Below are 19,442 nucleotides of genomic sequence, written 5' to 3' on the forward strand. Positions count from 1 at the left end.
GTCTTTTGGGTCAGGGCACCGGGGCTTCCCCCAGGGGGCACCATGGCGCTCCTGAGCTCCCCCACCGAGACCGAGTGCTTAACCAAGCCGCTCTTCTGCCGCAAGGGGGCGCTCCGTCAGAAGGTCATCCACGAGGTGAAGAGCCACAAGTTTACCGCCCGCTTCTTCAAACAGCCCACTTTCTGCAGCCATTGCACAGACTTCATCTGGTGAGAGAAACCTCAGACCCTAACCCCTCCCCCTCCCCATGTGCCTTGACCCCTGTGGACTCTTTTCTACTACCCAGCTCATATGCTACAACCCTGTGATGGTTTGGACGTTATTGCTTTGCCAAAAAGCTGTATTTTTTAAAATTCCCGTCCAGGTGCTGGAAAAGTGCAGAACTGAGCAATAGATGCAGAATTTAGTAGGCTGGCTATACTGTTATTATTTATAGATTTATGTAGTGGCATATATGTGCCTTCCTGTGCAGATCATAAGTTTCTAGTCCTCTTTAAGGAGGTTCAACCTTACTCTAAATCAGAAGAAGATGTGGCTTTTGATTTGAAGAGATGAGATGGCTGTGTGATGTTTTAAAATTTTTGTGACAATCACTTAAAAGCCTGAAGATGCACGATGCAATTTGGTCAGGTCACAGATTTTACTGCTCCTTGCTGGAGAATTTCTAAAATGTCAGCCCAGAAGGATTTTCTTTCTGTCCACGTTGAATTAAACAGTGGTTTCTATGAGTGCTTCCAATTACACAGGTCCTAGCACTCTTAGCCAGAATACGTTGAATGGTGATACCACCTTTCCAGCAACATTTACAAGATTTTCTGTAGGGATAATGGATAATATAGAAAAACATGAGAGATTGACAAGAGGAAAAAACCTCCTTATCTGTGTTGTAAAATTCTATAAGTAAGGCAAGATGTTTACACTTAAGGTACACTTTGCTGATAAGGGAACTTTCTGTGTTAATGTGTTGCCTTTAATGATCTTGTTAAGCCCCACCGAATGGCTTCATGCATGTATGAACTCTTCCTTCCTTCCTTCCTTCCTTCCTTCCTTCCTTCCTTCCTTCCTTCCTTCCTTCCTTCCTTCCTCCCTCCCTCCCTCCCTCCCTCCCTCCCTCCCTCCCTCCTGTCATTCCACTATGTTTTTCTGTAGCTCCATAGATTTTTGAGGTGCAACCTGATAGTTTAAAATCTATAACTCTGCTGCTCTAATTCTACCACTTTGCCTCTTCAGGCTTCTGTTCTTCAAACATAATTCCATATTTCTATTACAGTCCACAATTATTCTTCAAACATAATTCCATATTTCCATTTCTGTTCCAATCCACAATTCTACTTCATTGACTCAATAATCCTATTTAACTGTTCTTTATTCTGATAGTCCTCTAAACCTTGTGATACATTTGGCCCTCTTTCTCTCTTATAATTTGTGGTCCCATGTAATTGTAGTTGATCCCATCCATGATTTCATCTTAAGGACTGAGTTAGGTATGTCCTCGGCTTCAATCAGAGTTCTGCTTTTTGGAAATTTAATTCTGTAACAGACCTGGAAAGTATACCATGCTAGGTTATGATAGACAAGATAATTTGTTTAAGAGGCTTGGCTCTGGATACTAGATATTTCTGATCATTTTTCTGCTCAGAATGCTATCTTCCATTTTATCCCTCCATTTTATCCCACGGTATATATACAGCATATTTCTAGAGCTAATAAGCACATTAAGTAAGGCCATGAGACTGATATGTTTCTAACTTGAGCTACAGATGCATTAACTGCTTTCATGGAGAAGATCATACAGAATCTCAAGAGGCTTTTTGAGAGAGTGTGTGCACCTTATTATTGAAAAAAATCATGCACAATAATACTCCTATATGTATTAAATAGGGAGGTAGAAGATGGGTCCTTCCTTTCTGATGATTTGTATATATTCCATTCCTACATGGCAATTCCAGCATTCAAAGTGGGTGTGACAGATAAAATAAGAAGATTGCAGTATTCAAAGAACAATGTGACCTGATTATACCTCCCTCCACGGGGCATCCCTTGTACAGCATAACTGCACTGGGAAATCAATTCTAGCAAGTAGCATGTCCTTGAATTCTCTCTCGCGCCCCCCCCAACCCCCAGTCTCCAGCAAATAGTGACAACCTTCACATATGTTTTATTTCCTCAGCTGATAATGGATAGAGATCTTGAAATGTAGGAAAAGCCAATAGGTGGGTGCCGTTGTCCATTGTCGGTAAGGTTGGCAGGATAAATCAGAAAGGCTGGATTGGTACCTGCAAGAGAAGGAACACAGGAGTGTGATTCTCACTTAAATGTAAGAAATAGTTATCTAGTTGATAAACCTCCCCATCCTCTCTTCCATCACTTTTCAAAGCAAGGAACATCCTCACTATGATCATCACTTCTCTAGCTCTATCTATTAACTTCAGCAATCCAAAGATCTATTCTTAAATGATATAGCCTGTTTTGTTTGATGCCTCTGAGACCCATCATGATGGTGAGTTCTCTCTCTGAATATGTATTACATATATTTGCTGCCTTGAGTTATTTGTAAAAGTAGTAAAGACAAGATAAAAATTTAAAATAAATTAATTCAAATAGAAAAAAAGCCCAGCAAGGCTTAATATGCTATGTAAACTGAACATGTTCAGTTCAGCAAAGATTGGATTGTGAGGGTTTTTTTGATAGAAAGCTGAAAATGTTTGGCTCTTGCAAACATTGAGACGTTCAGCTAGGCCTGCTGATGACTCCCTCTTATTTCACAGATACCTATAATCATTTTTTTATTTACATGAAAGCAGTATTGGAGGCTAAGAATGTCAGTGGAGAGGGTGTATGTGTGAGGGAGTGAGAGAAGTGTGTATAGTGTGTGTGAGAAAAAGGAGAGAGAGAGAGAGAGAGAGAGAGAGAGAGAGAGAGAGAGAGAGAGAATATAAATATATATAGCTTAACTCTTTTTATTGTAGAAGTTTTTTCCCAGCTAATTTCTCCAGCAACATTTCTCATTTTATGGACGCAAAAAATAGAGACCTTGTCCACTCTATTGGCTGAAGTCATTTTTAGAGCTGAAATGCATTTTTTTTCTCTCCCTTCCCCCATTAAAACTACTATTGTATCCATATTGTTGCTTCATCCAGAACTTATCAGTTCATCGTATGAGTACTTACACATTTTATCTTGCAAAGCCAAAAGCAGCTATGTCCATAGATTGTGTCTGTTTTTGTTTCCCCAACCTAGATCTAAATCTCTCCTTTGGCCTATCAGCTGCCACAATTTACTCAAACTTGCGAACACAGATCCTGTCATAGATCTCTGACATCCTGTCCCGAGTAAACTTCATGCTGCATCTCTTTTCTGTTTCTCTATGCCAGTGTTTCCCAACCGTGGCAACTTGAAGATGTGTGGACTTCAACTCCCAGAATTCCTCAGCCAGCCATGCACACATCTTCAAGTTCCCACAGCTGGAAAACACTGGCACAGAGTTCTGAGGTTCTGTTTTCTGGCCGAATGACATCTGAACAGGGTTCAGTACAGAGTACATTTTATGATGGCTACTTCTGGGATTATTTATGTGACTGGTTCCACAGCTCAGCAAATGACAATGAAGCAGTAATAAAGAGGATTGGCCCAATATGATGAGGAAAAGTTTGGTGGTTCAGGCAAAAGCTTTGAGAGAAAGACAGCTGCACGGCAGGAAGCAGTATTGAGTTAGTGTCAGGCCTTGTTGAACTGGGAAGATCTCAAATGGCCAATCACGTGACTCCCGGACTGTCAACCATCATCAATCCACACTGATTGCCAAATACCTTAATTTTAGTCATAAGATTGTGGGGATTAATTCATGACTCCTTGTAGACAGCATAGAAACAAGTCTTTTTAATGATCAACTCTGCCAACATTTTCATTCTGATTGAAGAGGGACCACTAGGACTTGCTCCTTAAACACCAGTTCTTACCCTCCTATACAGCTATTCCTTAACTTATGATCACAATTGGTACCTAGAACTTCCATTCCTAAGCTAGGCAGTCATTAGGCGAGTCATGCCCAATTTTACGACCTTTTTGCTGGGTTTAGTAAGAAAATCACCGTAGCGAATTATGCATTCATTAAGTGAATCAGGCTTCCACCATTGACTTTGCTTTTTAGAAGCTAACTGGGAAGATCTTAAATGGCCAATCATGTGACTCCGGGACTGTCAACCGTCATCAATCCATGCTGATTGCCAAATACCTTAATTTTAATCATATGATCGTGGGGATGCTGGGAGGATCTTAATTGCAAAGGCTGGTTGTATGTCTCTTTTTTCAGTGCTGTCATAACTTCAGACAGTTGCTAAGATAAGATAAGATAAGATAAGATAAGATAAGATAAGATAACCTTTACTGTCATTTTTTTTTACTATGGGCACAACGGCACACATCAAAAATGAAATTCAGTTGCCTGCTCTCAAAGTGAAACCCATACATGATACACACCTAAACATACTATGTACAACATATGTATAGACCCACACCACTACATATACATAGCAAATAAATATTAAATACTTCCATCTTGAATATATAACGGAAGGAGGAAGCTTGAGTGTTCACATGGTTAATGCTGTGTGGAATGAAACTATGGCTGAATCTGGATGTTCTGCTATGGATAAATGAATGGTTGTAAGTTGAGGTCTACCAGTAACCCAAATTTGGTGCTCAAATGGATCTGTAGTACATATATAAATCCTTTATAGCTTGAAACTCAGGTAAATATAATGAAAAGGGAGGGGATTCTGAAAACCTGAAGCAGAGAAGCAAGCAAGGATGGCTAAGTACTGTAGTCTGCAGTAAAGAAGATACGAAATGTCAGGTTGCAGTCTTCCATACTTTCAGGAAAAGTTGGCGGAATAGATTTGGCGGAAAATAGCACAGCAGTGAACTTTAAAAGAGCGGATTGATAAAGGCATCAGAAAACAAAAACGTTTCAGTTAGCAGCAACTGCACGTAGGAAAAAACCTGGCCAACGTCTTCCAAAAAAGTAGAAGTCTAAGAGGAAATTTACCACTGCTTATACTTATTTAAGGCATGTATACTTTGCTCTTTTGCTGATGAGACGATTAATAGATTAATAGCAGGATAGTTCCTGCCCTTGTCTTGACAAGCCCTGAAAGACATAACAGAAATGGAAAAGGTGGTGGGGAATGAAAAAGGGCCAAAAATCCACTTCTTAATTGCATCAGTTGCTAATAATGACTACTTGTAATATTGTAACTTGTATTATTAGTGTGTTCATCTCACAAACAGCTATAATGGAAACCGGCAAAATTGCTGGTTTCTTTGCTGCTTGGTGACAGAGGGAGACGAATCAGAGCTGAGCGAAAGTGGTTGGCTTCTGAGCAGGGCTGTCGGTCTCTCTGCCTCCCTTTGCGCAGCCTTGCAACATATTCTCACACAGTTAACCATCCTAAAAGATGAAATATGCATGAGGGAATTTGGTTATTGACTTTAAAGTGTATCTGGAAGGGCCTCTATTTTAGAAGTGTACTTTAACACGTAAGCACTGCCTTCAGATTCTGTTAAAATTGTCACGCTTGGCAGCCAAATAAATAGATATCTGTGCATGCTCATCCATCTATTTAAATACGTCTCCCTCCAACTTTTCTTTTTCTTCTTACAAGCTGCTAGAAAAAAATAAATAAACCACAGGCTATTCTTCTAGCTTTAACAGCAGCTTTATTTTCAGATTAAAGCTGGTGAAAAAACATTAAAGGTGGAGAGAAACATTATCACCTTGCTTTAAAGTAAGTTTAGATAATGAAAAACAGGAGCAATGCAAACTACAAACCACATGGGTGCATGAAGGCACGCAGGATGTGCCAGTTTATTTTGGCATCACCTTTTAAAAGCATGCAGACCCAAGCAAAAAATAAGCCTCTAAGTGAGTCAAACATCTGGCTGTTGTACTGATTAGCATGACAAAAAAAGCTGCTCCACCTACTCACACATACAGCCCGAATACTTACCTCTTGCTATTCTAAAAAAGCAAAAGATTTGTACAATCTGAAAAAAAAAGCCAGAGAAAAGAAAAACTTTTCTTCAGCATCTCTTTAGGCTACTGAACAGGTAAATATAAAAGGAAGTTTGAAGGAAGATCTAGTTAAGTTTTAAAATGGTATATCCCTCCCCTCTCAGTAAGTTATAGGCAGCTCCTGAAATCACATCCAGGTAGCAGACTCTTCCTTATGTAAACAAACAAAAACATCTTTTGATTAAATAATTATTCTGTGTCCTTTATCTTTAAAGAACAGAATATACCCTGAATCCCTATGTACAGCTCCGCAGGGGCAGTTTCATCTAAAATGCAGCTGCTAAGGAGAGAATTGGAAATGGGAAATATTCACTCCACTTGAAATGTTATGAATATTTCACATTTACAAAAACCCACATCTTGCAACCACAGGCAGAATAGGAGATAGTATAAAAGCTGTGGATTTTTTTTTAATGGATTGCAATACTGTAGTGCTGCAACTGCAGATTCCTGTTGTTTGCTTTTAAATCAGATTTGCAGTTTGTAAATATACAGAAGCCTTGATTTTTTTAAAAAAGCAATTAATACCAAAATAAATGTATAAATAACACTTCCCTACTCAATAATCTCTTAAGGGAAGCAGTGTACATAGCTATCCCATCATTCTCTTAGTGATTTGCCCATTTATCAATTTCACATCCTGGTTTAACCACATTGTTGAACAAATTGTAGTGGCTTAATTCACTTATGCTTAGACATAAACCATGGATTAGAAACTGCAATAGCGTCTTTTCACATTGTGTTAATCCCAAACCAAATAATTACATTATAGCTCAACTCAGTATGTGAACTAGCCATTCCTTTCCATTGTTTGGCAGACACCGCCATCTGTATGAAACTAGCCTTGGGATAGCTGTTAAGGTGATCTGCCCCATTCTTGGATTTTTTTCCCTGCCAGTCAAATGTCATTTTTCACTCTGTTCTTATTCCTCTAACTCTCATGCCTGAAACCAATAAGTTCAATGTACAATTGCTTAGTTTTGCAATGCTTTAGACCAGTGGTTCTCAACCTTTTTAATGCCGCGACCCCCAACCGGTCGTAAGTCAAGGACTACTCAATCGGTCATAAGTCGAGGACTACTCAACTGGTGCAGCACCATTTGCAGAATGGGACTTTTGGTGGGCTCATCAGGGCAGAGACAGCCTGGACAATTCCTATTGGCTTTTGAAAGCCAACAGAATTAGACTCTATTCAAGAGAGTCTATTCTATTGGCTTTCAAAAGCCAATAGAATAAAAGGGAGTAGCACAGCTAAGGAAAAGGGGAAAAAATGGTGGACTGCGTTGTTTGGCGACCCCCGTGAAATGGTCGTTCGACCCCAAATGGAGTCCCGACCCACAGGTTGAGAACCACTGCTTTAGAAAATTCCCCACTTTGATTTTCTCTGATTATAAAAGTAGTGTATCTGGCATACATGAAGGCTGTGACTGGGTAGAAGAACTTTCATAGCATTAGCCAAAGAGAAAATAGATTTTTGAATGGGAAAACATTGTTAGGAGGGCTGTTTTTAGTGAATAATAAACCAATGGATCATAACCCAGTAATAATGATTTTAAATGTATTACAGCCACCCACCCCAATGGGCAGCTTACAAATACAATACAATAAAATAGTTTAAAACTTGGCAACTTCAAGAGGTATAGACTTCAACTCCAAGAATTCTGGGAGTTGAAGTCCATACATCTGAAAGTTGAAAAAATATTGGAATGTACAACCTTAGAGACATCCCAGACAAAAATAATCAAACACCAACAAACCAACCAAGCCAAGGGCCCTACGAATATTCAACCTTAGGCCTGAGACCAAAGTCAGATCTTGTGCTTTTTGGAAATCTAAGATTGCTGTCTGTATCGGGGCAGGGCATCCTGTCCCCCACATCAGCTGTGACAGAGATTTCCTAGGAAGGAAAGGAGGTTTAATGTAGAACAGCGGTTCTCAACCTGTGGGTCGGGACCCCATTTGGGGTTGAACGACCATTTCACGGGGGTCGCCAAACAACACAGTCCGCCATTTTTTTGCCCTTTTCCTTAGCTGTGCTACTCCCTTTTATTCTATTGGCTTTTGAAAGCCAATAGAATAGACTCTCTTGAATAGAGTCTAAATCTATTGGCTTTCAAAAGCCAATAGGAAATGTCCAGGCTGTCTCTGCCCTGCTGAGCCCGCCAAAAGTCCCATTCTGCAAACGGTGCTGCAAGTTGTTTGCAGCGAAGGCGAGCTGTCTGGAAGTTTCCACCCCTCCCTGCTGATCAACTACTAAAAATGTAAGTAAAAGAGGGCCAGGGGTGGGAGGTGGGAGGCTGGCGGGCGCAGGGAGGGTTGCTGGCACACGTGGGGCCCGGCGGGTGCCTTACCTCCCTTGGGCTGGGCCAGCTGGTGGCCCAGCCGGTGGTCGGCCTGCTCCGTCTCTGCTGCTTGCCAGCTACGCCTTGGCTGGCGCAGGGGGTGGCACCACGCATGCGCGGCGCTCCCGGGCAGGGAAAGTCCTTGACTTACGACCGGATGGGTAGTCCTCGACTTACGACCAGTTGGGTAGTCCTCGACTTAGGACCGGTTGGGGATCACGGCATTAAAAAGGTTGAGAACCACTGATATTTGCTGTGGAATTCTTTATTGTAAAATGTGTGGTGAATAATAGTAGCAATAATTTTTATATAATATGGGCTAAGACAATGTTTCTCAACCTCAGAACATTAAGATGCATGGATTTCAACTTCCCAGAATTTCCATGTTCCCTGGGGAATTCTGGGAGTTGAAGTCCACACATCTTAACATTGCAAAGGTTGAGAAACACTGCCCTAGGGTATCACGCCATTCTAAACTATAAAAACATATCCTGGAGTTTTTAGGAAATTTGCTAACAGGAATGGAAAAGTCAAATCTTTTTTCCACTAAACTTTCCTTCCTTAAGAGAAAATGGGTTTTAAATCTGTCTCCTTCGAAATATTTGTCAAATATGCAGAAATTAGCCTTATTTTAATTGCTCCATTCCATTTTCAGAAGGTCACCGCACAGAATCTGTGGGGGTTCTGGAGATGGACTGGCTGTCCCTGATGAAGTATTTATCTGATTGATCTGATCTGATCTGATCTAGTAGGTAATTTCCAGCAGAAAGTGTTAAGTAATGATATAATAAGAGCACTGACTCATTCAGAGACAAATGAGCAAACTCCTGTAGCATAAGGGCAGTTTTAGCCAATGGGATATAATTATAATTATTTAATTGCTTTACCTCACAGCATAACAGTTATGAGTTTAAATCCTTGCTAGTGATGATTTAATAGGGACCCAAGGAATGGTACTTATTTTGATTCATAGTATAATACATTTTATGTCTTCCCAGAAGTAATTCTCATTTAACTCAATGGAACTTTCTTCCAGGAAAATTCATATAGGATTGCACTTTTAATTAAAAGGAGGGCCAGCTACCTCTCTGTCATAGAAATCTTATCCCCCATGTCTGCAACTTTATTTATTTATGCTGTTTTCCCCATCTCAGTCCAGAAAGAGGCTAAGCAATTTATAGATAGTGAAAAACATAATAAAACAACAGGAGCAAACACTAATAAATTGTGGCAATAATAACCATGATTTATAATCCCATTAATGTATTAGCTCCTACAGACCACCAGTAGCTCCCTAACTCAATCCCAAAAGCCTCCAAACAAATTGGTTTTTATTAGCTTCTGGAAGGCCTTGAAAAATTAGATTATTCTCAGGAGGCTAGCTACATTTATAGGGTTGTTCCTACAGATAAGCTCTTCTCCCACTGCACCTCCTGGTAGGTGGGAATCTTTATGCTGTTGCTCCTTCATAAAAGAATTCTATGCCTTAAATCAGTGTTTGCCAAAGTTGGCAACTTTCAGATGTGTGGACTTCAATCCCCAGAATTCCCCACCCAGCATAGCTTTTTCAGAGAGGAGGGGACATGCTGGGCACTGAAGCCGCATTATAAAGAGTGAATCCAGGAATTTATTGGATAACCCATAGCTGGCTGGGGAATTCTGGGAGCTGAAGTCCACACATCTGAAAGTTGCCAACTTTGGAAAACACTGTCTTAAATCATAAAAAGGCAGACTTTTCAGGACAAATTGGAAAGCCGGAATTCCTGGAGTCACTCTCTATGATGTGGCCAGCATGTCCCCTCCTCCCTGAAAAAGCCGGTGGGAGGCAGCGCACAGCATTAGCAGCTTAGCTGCTGGGGAGGGAGCTTCCCCAGAGCAAATGAACTGGGTTAAATCTGCAAGTCAGAGATTCCCCAATCCTGCTTTAATATTTGCAGACATTTAAGAGCTAAATGTTATGGTGAGATGATGAACAAAATGGACTTGTTGAACGATGACAGTGTCACCCAGCTTCTGAAGCTCTCTATCAGAAGACATCAGGATAAGCACTTATATTATACAGGGAACAGTGTGTCTTTCTTTCAGAGAGCAAGAGGCTTTTTGGAAAATTTATAAAGCTCTAGGAAAATGTAGTGTTACATGGGTACATAGGAAGAATTCATACATGTTTAAGGCTCTGGTGAACCAGGCAAGGGAGCCATGTTATACACACAGGAGAAGAAGCTAGGAGAACTTGCTTTGTGGGCTCAAGACAAACAGCCCATAAGAATTTTGTTCTTGCAGCCTTGCTAAGAGAATCCAAGACTCTGCCATCTAAATTATTTCCAACATGTTTTTAATATTTTATTATTTCTAAACCTGAGTTTCACCTCCTCTGATAGCCCAGATGTTGTCCCTCTAAAGGACATACCATTTAAAGATGCACAAGATACTATGTGAGGTTCTTCATGTGTGGTAATTAAATGCTTGCAACCTCATTCTTCTAGCCAATTCTGTTTGTCTAGTTTTCTTGGTGGAATTATTTCTGTCATAACCTGTTTGGCTCACTTATTCCTTCTGTGCATTTCTAAATATAAATCCAAGTACTGAAATTTAAGATGGGAGAAGCAAGTAAGTACTGTATATTGATAAGTCCATAGGGACAGAGATAGATAGATGGATTTCTCCTTGTGTTTTGACATATTTTTTGCCAATTTATCATCCACCACTCTGCCTCTTTAGGTATTAATTGATCTCACTAGCAAAATATTTTAAAAAACCCAAATTCTAATTGTCAGAGATGGTGACAGGGAGATGAATTTGATTAGCTGATTTCTTATGTAGCTCAGAATTATGGAATCTTTGCTGCACATAACAACATAGGTGTCAGGCGCATTAAGTTCCAGTTAAACTGATTTATTCCTCATGCCCATACACAACAATCTATTCAACTGACAGCTCTAAATTAGTGCTAGATAAGTTAATGGAATTCAAGAGGGGCTGAACTTGGATCACTTGGGGGACCATAATGACTCTAGGCTGATTCCTGTCTTGACTCTGCTCCCAGGCTCTGCTTCTCCTTCTCCTGCTATAGGAAAAGCTACGTTAGATCAGACCAAAAATCTATGGATCCAGCATTCTGTTTCCACAGTGATCAGTGGGTGTGTCTGGGAAATCCAAAAGCAGAGTGTGAAGTCAGTGACTCATCTTCCTGCTGGTGTCCTTCAGCTCCTGTCTCTTAAGAACCATGCCCCATTGACCACGGTGGGATGTCTAACCAAGCATTCATAGCTGCAGCATTAATCACAAAGTATTAAAACTTTTGCTTAGTTGAGGGCATGGAACCCTAGGCAGGTTTTATTACAGGTGAACATGCATTGTCTTATATGGATAAAAGGTATATAAATCTTGATATTTTTTTTTCTCAGAGATTTTGGCATTTCTGAAATCCATCTAGCAGTCTTCCCAAATGGTATTGCACTCCTGCTTGAGCAGGGGGTTGGACTAGAAGACCTCCAAGGTCCCTTTCAACTCTGACATTCCATGTTCTATGATTTTTCTGATAATACAGTATAGGAAATTGCCGTTGTTGGGAATGCAGGGAGCTAATGTCCAATACTTCTGGAGGATAAGATTGGAGAAAGATAGTAATAGTAGTAAAGTTGGAAGGGACCTTGGAGGTCATCTAGTCCAACCCCCTGCTCGGGCAGGAAACCCTACGCTATTTCGGACAAATGGCTGTCCAGTCTCTTCTTAAAAACTTCCAGTGTTGGAGCATTTACTGCTTCTGGAGGCAAGCTGTTCCACTGATTAATTGTTCTCACTGTCAGGAAGTTCTCTCCTTAGTTCTAGGTTGCTTCTCTCCTCGAAATAACAAAAAAAGCTTCTTTCAACATGTAAAAAACAAGAAAAAAGTGAAGGAAATGATTGGTCCATTAGTGGGTGGAAGTGGCAAGAAGGTGACAAGCAACAGGGAGAAAGCAGAACTATTTAACTCATTTTTTGCATCTGTCTTTACACAAAGGGAAAAAACAGACCAACCTATCAAAAATAGTGCCACAAAAAACAAAACAGAAACACAAGTTAAGATAGGCAAGAAAATCGTTAGTGAGCACCTGTCCAGCCTAGATGAGTTCAAATCGCCAGGACCAGACGGATTACACCCCAGAGTTCTCAAGGAACTGGCAGATGTGATATCGGAGCCACTGAACTATATTTTTCAAAGATCCTGGAACACAGGGGAACTACCAGAGGACTGGAAAAGAGCTGATGTAGTTCCCATCCTCAAAAAAGGAAAAAAAATGGATCCAGGAAATTACAGACCTATCAGCCTGACCTCAATACCTGGGAAGATCCTGGAAAAGATAATCAAACAACGAATCAACGAACACCTAGAGGCAAACAAAGTCATTACTAAAAGCCAACATGGGTTTGTCAAAAATAGATCATGCCAGACAAATCTTATTGCATTCTTTGACCAAGTGACAAAATTAGTGGATCAGAGGAATGCTGTGGACATAATTTACTTGGACTTCAGTAAGGCATTTGATAAAGTAGATCACAACCTACTACTTGACAAGATAGAAAAATGTGGGGTAGACAGAACCACCACCAGATGGATCCGTAGCTGGCTGACCGGCCGTACTCAGCGAGTGGTCCTCAATGGAACTGCATCTATATGGAGGGAAGTGTGTAGTGGGGTGCCCCAGGGCTCTGTTCTGGGCCCAGTACTCTTCAACATCTTCATCAACGATTTGGATGAAGGGATAGATGGGGAACTCATCAAATTTGCAGATGACACCAAGCTGGCAGGAATAGCCAACACTCCAGAAGACAGGCTTAAGATACAGAAGGATCTGGACAGACTTGAACACTGGGCACTAACTAACAAAATGAAATTCAATGGTGAAAAAAGCAAGGTTCTACATTTAGGCAAGAAAAACCAAATGCACAAGTACAGCATAGGTGGCACCATGCTCAATAGTAGTAACTGTGAGAGGGACCTCGGAGTCCTAGTAGACAATCACTTAAATATGAGCCAGCAGTGTGCTGCAGCTGCCAAAAAGGCCAACACAGTGCTAGGCTGCATTAACAGAGGGATAGAATCAAGATCACGTGAAGTATTAATACCACTCTTCAATGCCTTGGTAAGGCCACACTTGGAATACTGCATCCAGTTTTGGTCACCACGATGTAAAAAAGATGTTGAGACTCTAGAAAGAGTACAGAGAAGAGCAACAAAGATGATTAGGGGACTGGAGGCTAAAACATATAAGGAACGGTTGCGAGAATTGGGTATGTCTAGTTTAACGAAGAGAAGGACAAGGGGGGACATGATAGCAGTATTCCAATATCTCAGGGGCTGCCATAAAGAAGAGGGAATTAAGCTATTTTCCAAAGCACCTGAAGGCAGGACAAGAAGCAACGGGTGGAAACTAATCAAGGAGAGAAGCAACCTAGAACTAAGGAGAAACTTCCTGACAGTGAGAACAATTAATCAGTGGAACAGCTTGCCTCCAGAAGCAGTAAATGCTCCAACACTGGAAGTTTTTAAGAAGAGACTGGACAGCCATTTGTCCGAAATAGCGTAGGGTTTCCTGCCCGAGCAGGGGGTTGGACTAGATGACCTCCAAGGTCCCTTCCAACTTTACTACTATTACTATTATGTCTGTGGATCTCTTGTATTCTTGCATTGTTGAACAAAACAGATCTTCTCAGAGATCTACAAAGGTCACTTTTTATTTCTGATACATTACCATTAAGGGCTGACTGTTATAAATATACATGGATGCCTGGCACAGAGACGCCTTTTGTATCTAGGAGCATGCAGCTGTAATCAGCTGCTAGTTTGGGCTGAAAGCAAAAATAACATCCCCCCCCCCATGCAGCTGTAAAATAATGGGAAAAAGAAAATTAAAACAGCATTAAAAATTGGACAGAGGAAAAAAAACTGTTTAACTAATTTCTGAGATTATGATGTTGGACATATGCTAATAACAGGCTGTATGTATTATATTTAAAAATATAAAATATCATATATCAGATAGAAAATTTAATCAGCAATAGCCTGAACAAATGATGAACAAATTTTAAGAACAATAAATTGAGTAGTAGTGATAGTGTATGTATTACATCCAAGCCCTTTTTAATAGCCTTTTATGCTTGGAACGTTATACCAATTAAGACACATCAGGTTTCACCAATCATGATGTCTCCAGAGTCTAGCAAAATCTTTTCTATCTTTCTTCTCTTCTACAGCATACATATGCATTTGTTAAGGTCACATTTAAGACATTTGCTAGCTCAGTGCTCTTTAAGCAAGCATCCTACGCTTTGTATAAACTAACCAACTAACTGTTTCTTTTCCTTTTTTTTTTTTCTTTGCTGCAGGGGGATTGGAAAGCAGGGACTTCAGTGCTTAGGTAAGACTTTTCTTTTGACAATGCTCTTGGCATGGTGCTCTTTTTCCCATTAGACCACCACATGGTGTGGAAACACAATCAGGCTTATGGAGCATAGCAGCAGGGTTATTGGAGGGGAAGGAGAGGATGTGGGCGCTGCAGCCACACCCCTTTCTCCTTGAGTCCCAAAAGCATGGGGCCCAGAGAGCATTTGGCCTGCTGTTGTTAACAAGGAGGAGTGTGTTCTGCACATGCTCAGAGGCTCTCCTGGTCAGCTTGGTTGGCTCACAGCTTGCTCTTGATTAAAAGAGGGTTTGTAAGCACGAATTGTAATTTTTGTAAATGACAAGTCTTATTTCGGGGGTTTGCATCTTAACAGATACGAATTACCCGGGGGAAAGGCTGAATAGGTTCTCTTGTTTAAGTGGAAAAGACGACCACAAGCTGTGAGAAGCATAAGAGGCAATGCTTTGGTTAATTCTTGGTTTTTGGACTTCTGGAAGTCGAAGTTTCAGACATCTTAAAAATTATCAAACTAGGGGGTAGGGGTGAGTGGGTCTTGGGGTGTATATTGTATAAAACTTTTCAATAAAAAAAAATTACCAAACTTGAGAAACGCTTGGTGCATATATCAAGCTAAGGTCTTGTTCAGAGATAGCTGGGACTCAGTAGTGCTAGATTCTGAGGGCAAGTGAGAAGAGCAAAGAGTTTGGAGGCAGGGTCAGGCTGCTTCTAATTTCCCTAATTCCCATTTTAATCAAGCAATTTTTGCACACACAGAGAGTCCCCGATCCAGTTTTATTGTTTCTCTGAACTACATTCCTCTGGGTTATTTTAGGACTGTGAAATGTCTCTTTCATTCTTGTATATTTTATATACACATCTCCTACACTGCCTTCATGCCTGACTTTTCTGTCCAAATCTACCTTCATTTTTCCACTCGTCCTGTTGGCTTGTGGTCCCTATGTATTCATGTACATTTGGTCATGTATTCCTGTTTACATTTTGTTATTTATTTATTTGTTTGTTTGTTTGTTTATTTATTTATTTATTTATATTTCATATTTCTAAACTGCCCATCTCCCTGATAGAGAGATATTTTATTCATTTACTGTTCATTTACTTTTTTACTTTTGCATTTAATTTGTTTCATTTATTTCATTCACTCTTTGTTCATTTACATACAGGGGCCATTTTACCCCAGCAAGACTAGCAATTAATATACCCTGCCCAATGAAGGCCTATTGGAGATAATGGGAGTAATTCTCCAGTGTAGCTAGAGAATTTAGGAAAGTTTGATCTTTTGCATATATCGATTGCTGCCCTTCCAGCAATCTGCCTTTAATAAATTTCATGTAGTCCCTTTTCCCTCCAAAAGGCCATTGATAGTAGAATAAATTGTTCAGTTGTGATATACATTTTTTCATGTCTTATTTTCACACTGTGTATAAGGTAACCATCCAGATGCAGTGTGGGTGAATATGTCAATATGTGAATTGGCCTTGCGTGGTGTATCACTAGCTACCTTGTACCTACATTCCCTTGGCAATATGTATGACTACTTCTCCTACTGTACTTCGGTATGACGCCAACACACTGTTTTCTACTTGGCGCCTTTATGTTTTCCTATTCCCGGCTGCCACTGGCTCTTTGCTACTACAGAAATAAATCTCAACAGTTAGAGGAGCCAGAGACTGCATAGTCTGGCTATCTAACAGGGAATAAAACTGGAAGAGGAAGCAGCAGTATAACTAGTTATATATAGAGATTAGTTAGGCATAGAGATTTGGGTACATGCTTGAACATTTGAAACTGGAAAAGTTAGACCAGTGGTTCTCAACCTGTGGGTCGGGACCCCATTTGGGATCGAACGACCAGTTCACGGGGGTCGCCAAACAAGGCTGTCCGCCATTTTTCCCCCCTTTTCTTTGGCCATGACCCTGGCACCTGATGATGTATAAGTGGTTGGGGGTCACCACAAAATGAGGAACTCTATTATGGGGTCGCGGCATTAGAAAGGTTGAGAACCACTGAGTTAGACTCATTTGACTAGTGCTAGAGTAGAAGAATAAGAATAGCGTGAGAAGTGAAATTTGATTGTCAGGAAAAGATCCCAAGACAAGCCCGATATGGACAGAGGTGCCAGCCAAACAAGTAATGGTTAGATTCACGACTTGAATTGAATCGAGCTATAATGTAGTTATTTGGTTTGGTACTAATGCAATGTGAAAAGCTGCTATTATAGTTTCTAACCCGTGATTTATGTGCTATATGTGAATCAAATTACAATAGCTTGTTCAACAGTGTAGTTGAACTTGGGTTTAGCACAATGTGTGAATCCAGCAGTGAAACACTTTGATAATATTGTTCCTAGCAAGGTAGCTATTTTCAGAATTAGGAAATTGCGGATGGTAAATTTCATGTAACATTAAGCAAACATTATTTCTTGTTCATAAAGCTGGTAGGAACTGCGATACAGTGGGGCCTTAGCAGGTCAGCAGATCTCTTTCACTGAAGGTGTTTAAGGAAAGGCTAAATAGTGCTGTAAGCACAGGTTGTTCTCGATTTACAACAGTTCATTTAGTGACCATTTGAAGTTACAATGGCACTAAAAACTGATTTATGACTGTTTTTCATACAACTGTTGCAGCATCTCCATGGTCACATGATCAAAATTGAGATGCATGTGGTAATTGACTCATTTTTGACGGTTGCAGTTTCCCAGGGTTATGTGATCCCTTTTGACAAGCAAAGTTAATGGAGAGGCCAGATTCATTTAACAGCTGTGTTACTAACATAACAACTGCAGTCATTCACTTAACAACTGTGGCAAAAAAAGTCATAAAATGGGGCAAAATTCACTTAACAATTGAAATCTTGTGCTCAGTTGTGGTCATAGGTTGAGGACTACCTGTGTAGGATTCTTCAATTGAGCTGGACTATATGATCTCAAAGCCCCGATTTTATGATAGTATGTTATTTTATATACACCATTTTCCAAGTAGAAAATGGATAACTTATGAAAGGGTCCTAATTTTTAGAATCCCTACAGATGAAAGTGAATCAAAGGTAGTTTCTACCAACATGTATTTTTTTTCTTTTACAGTAATCTTCATGCATTTTTTTTTCTAATTCCTTGAGAAAGACCGGAGGAAGAGAGTCCCTTTCATTATTATCTTTTCCGAGATTTTCCTGCTGAGCTGTTTTTTTTCCCACACGGGGGGGGGTTGGGACAGAAACCTATATATTTTCTATCATAGCAGACAGAGTGAAGTTGTTTAAGAAGTATCTCCCTGCACCGGTTTCTCATGAAAAATTATAGCTTCCCATCTGCATTTCGTAAAAGGAAGGTGGGGGAATGAGTAGGGAATTACATGCACCTCGGAGACACACAGCTAAGGTTTCTTGGTAGCTAAGGCAGAAATCCACTGAAATTGATTTTATTATATATTTTGACTGGGAACGATGAGAACGTTAAAGGAATGTTCCCTCTTTGTGCACAGTTGTTGCACTTGATTCGTGAGATACTGTATGCTGACTCCTCTGCTCTCAACATTGCTAACATCTCCACTTTTGTATATCTAAGGTATATAAAGCAGCTCTGTTTTGTACGTTCAGCATCTTGCATGCAAACAAGTGAGAAAAATCCTCACAAATATTTTTGTATGCTGCCTGTATCACTATATACCTCTGGCGAGGGGCATGCTTATTTTCTCAGGCATGGCATCTTCTGCCTATTTCCTTCTTTGCCCATTGCACTCACGGTGAACATTTTCACTAAGAGTTTCTCTTGTTCCACCTGAGGATTTAGAAAATCTCCATCCTTCAAAATCACATATCTTATTAATGGAGATATTAATGGTCATCTGGCGCTTTGCATGTTCCTCAGGTTTGGGTCCCCTCCTTCTCAACAGGCACTGGGCTGTGTGTAAACTATCTCCTGTTTCCCTGCCCTGAACTGGGATGACATTCTAGAAATCACTTCCTAAATCTGATGGTTGCTAAGAAACCATCCTAGGGCTGTCAGGGAGATCGCTAAGCGACACCCTCTCCTCACTTGCCAATTACATCACACCTGCCAATCAACTGTGGTCCCGTCTCATTCCAAATGTGCTTGGCTCAACTCTGCCATCAGCAGCTGAACACCCAAATGCTTTCCTGCCTCCATTTTGTCTTCCAACTTCCTGGAGAAGATCCATGGTAGCCTCCCTGAGCAAGTCCTCCCTCCCAGCTCTTCTAGACCACCACATTCCCTCCCTCCCACATGACTTGCATATTATGCTTACCTTACAGAGGCTGGAGATAGGGAACTCACATATAGAGGGGTTTCTGCTAGGATCGCTGTTACTATGGCAACCCAGGGTTTACAGAAACGGCTCAGCCAAAGATAGGGATCGGGGATAAAGGGGATAGCTGGTGAGGGGATCCTGATGCTGGCTTGTTTCTAAGGTATTCATACACAAGCTTCATACACAAGAAAGAGCCGTGAGGGTCAGTTTATTTTGCAGCTCTTTAGAAACCCAAACCTTACAATAATGGGACATCACTTGTTCATGGTGACTAAAGTCTCTGATGAGTTGGTTTAGCTATAAATGCACTTGTTTGGGTGTTTGTGTATGTGTGTGTGTGTGTGTGTGTGTATGTAAG

The 19,442-nt window shown here is 40.5% G+C and overlaps 1 protein-coding gene across 2 annotated transcripts in view; it reads left to right on the forward strand.

Annotated features, from left to right (window-relative positions):
• Window positions 1-22: 22 nt before the first annotated feature.
• PRKCG (protein kinase C gamma) overlaps window positions 23-19,442 on the forward strand; it is a 46,355-nt gene continuing 26,935 nt past the window's right edge. Inside the window, exons 1-2 of one of the 2 annotated variants that reach the window (XM_039335098.1) lie at window positions 23-209; window positions 14,785-14,816. In XM_039335098.1, coding sequence (XP_039191032.1) covers window positions 43-209; window positions 14,785-14,816 — 199 coding nt within the window. In that variant the 5' untranslated portion in view covers window positions 23-42. Of the gene's footprint in view, window positions 210-14,784; window positions 14,817-15,049; window positions 15,108-19,442 lie in introns of those variants that run through there. The other variant, XM_039335099.1, reaches the window with a different exon arrangement.

This window comes from Crotalus tigris, unplaced genomic scaffold, assembly GCF_016545835.1.
Source record: "Crotalus tigris isolate CLP2741 ecotype Arizona unplaced genomic scaffold, ASM1654583v1 scf7180000017639.5415321, whole genome shotgun sequence".
Taxonomy (NCBI): domain Eukaryota; kingdom Metazoa; phylum Chordata; class Lepidosauria; order Squamata; family Viperidae; genus Crotalus; species Crotalus tigris.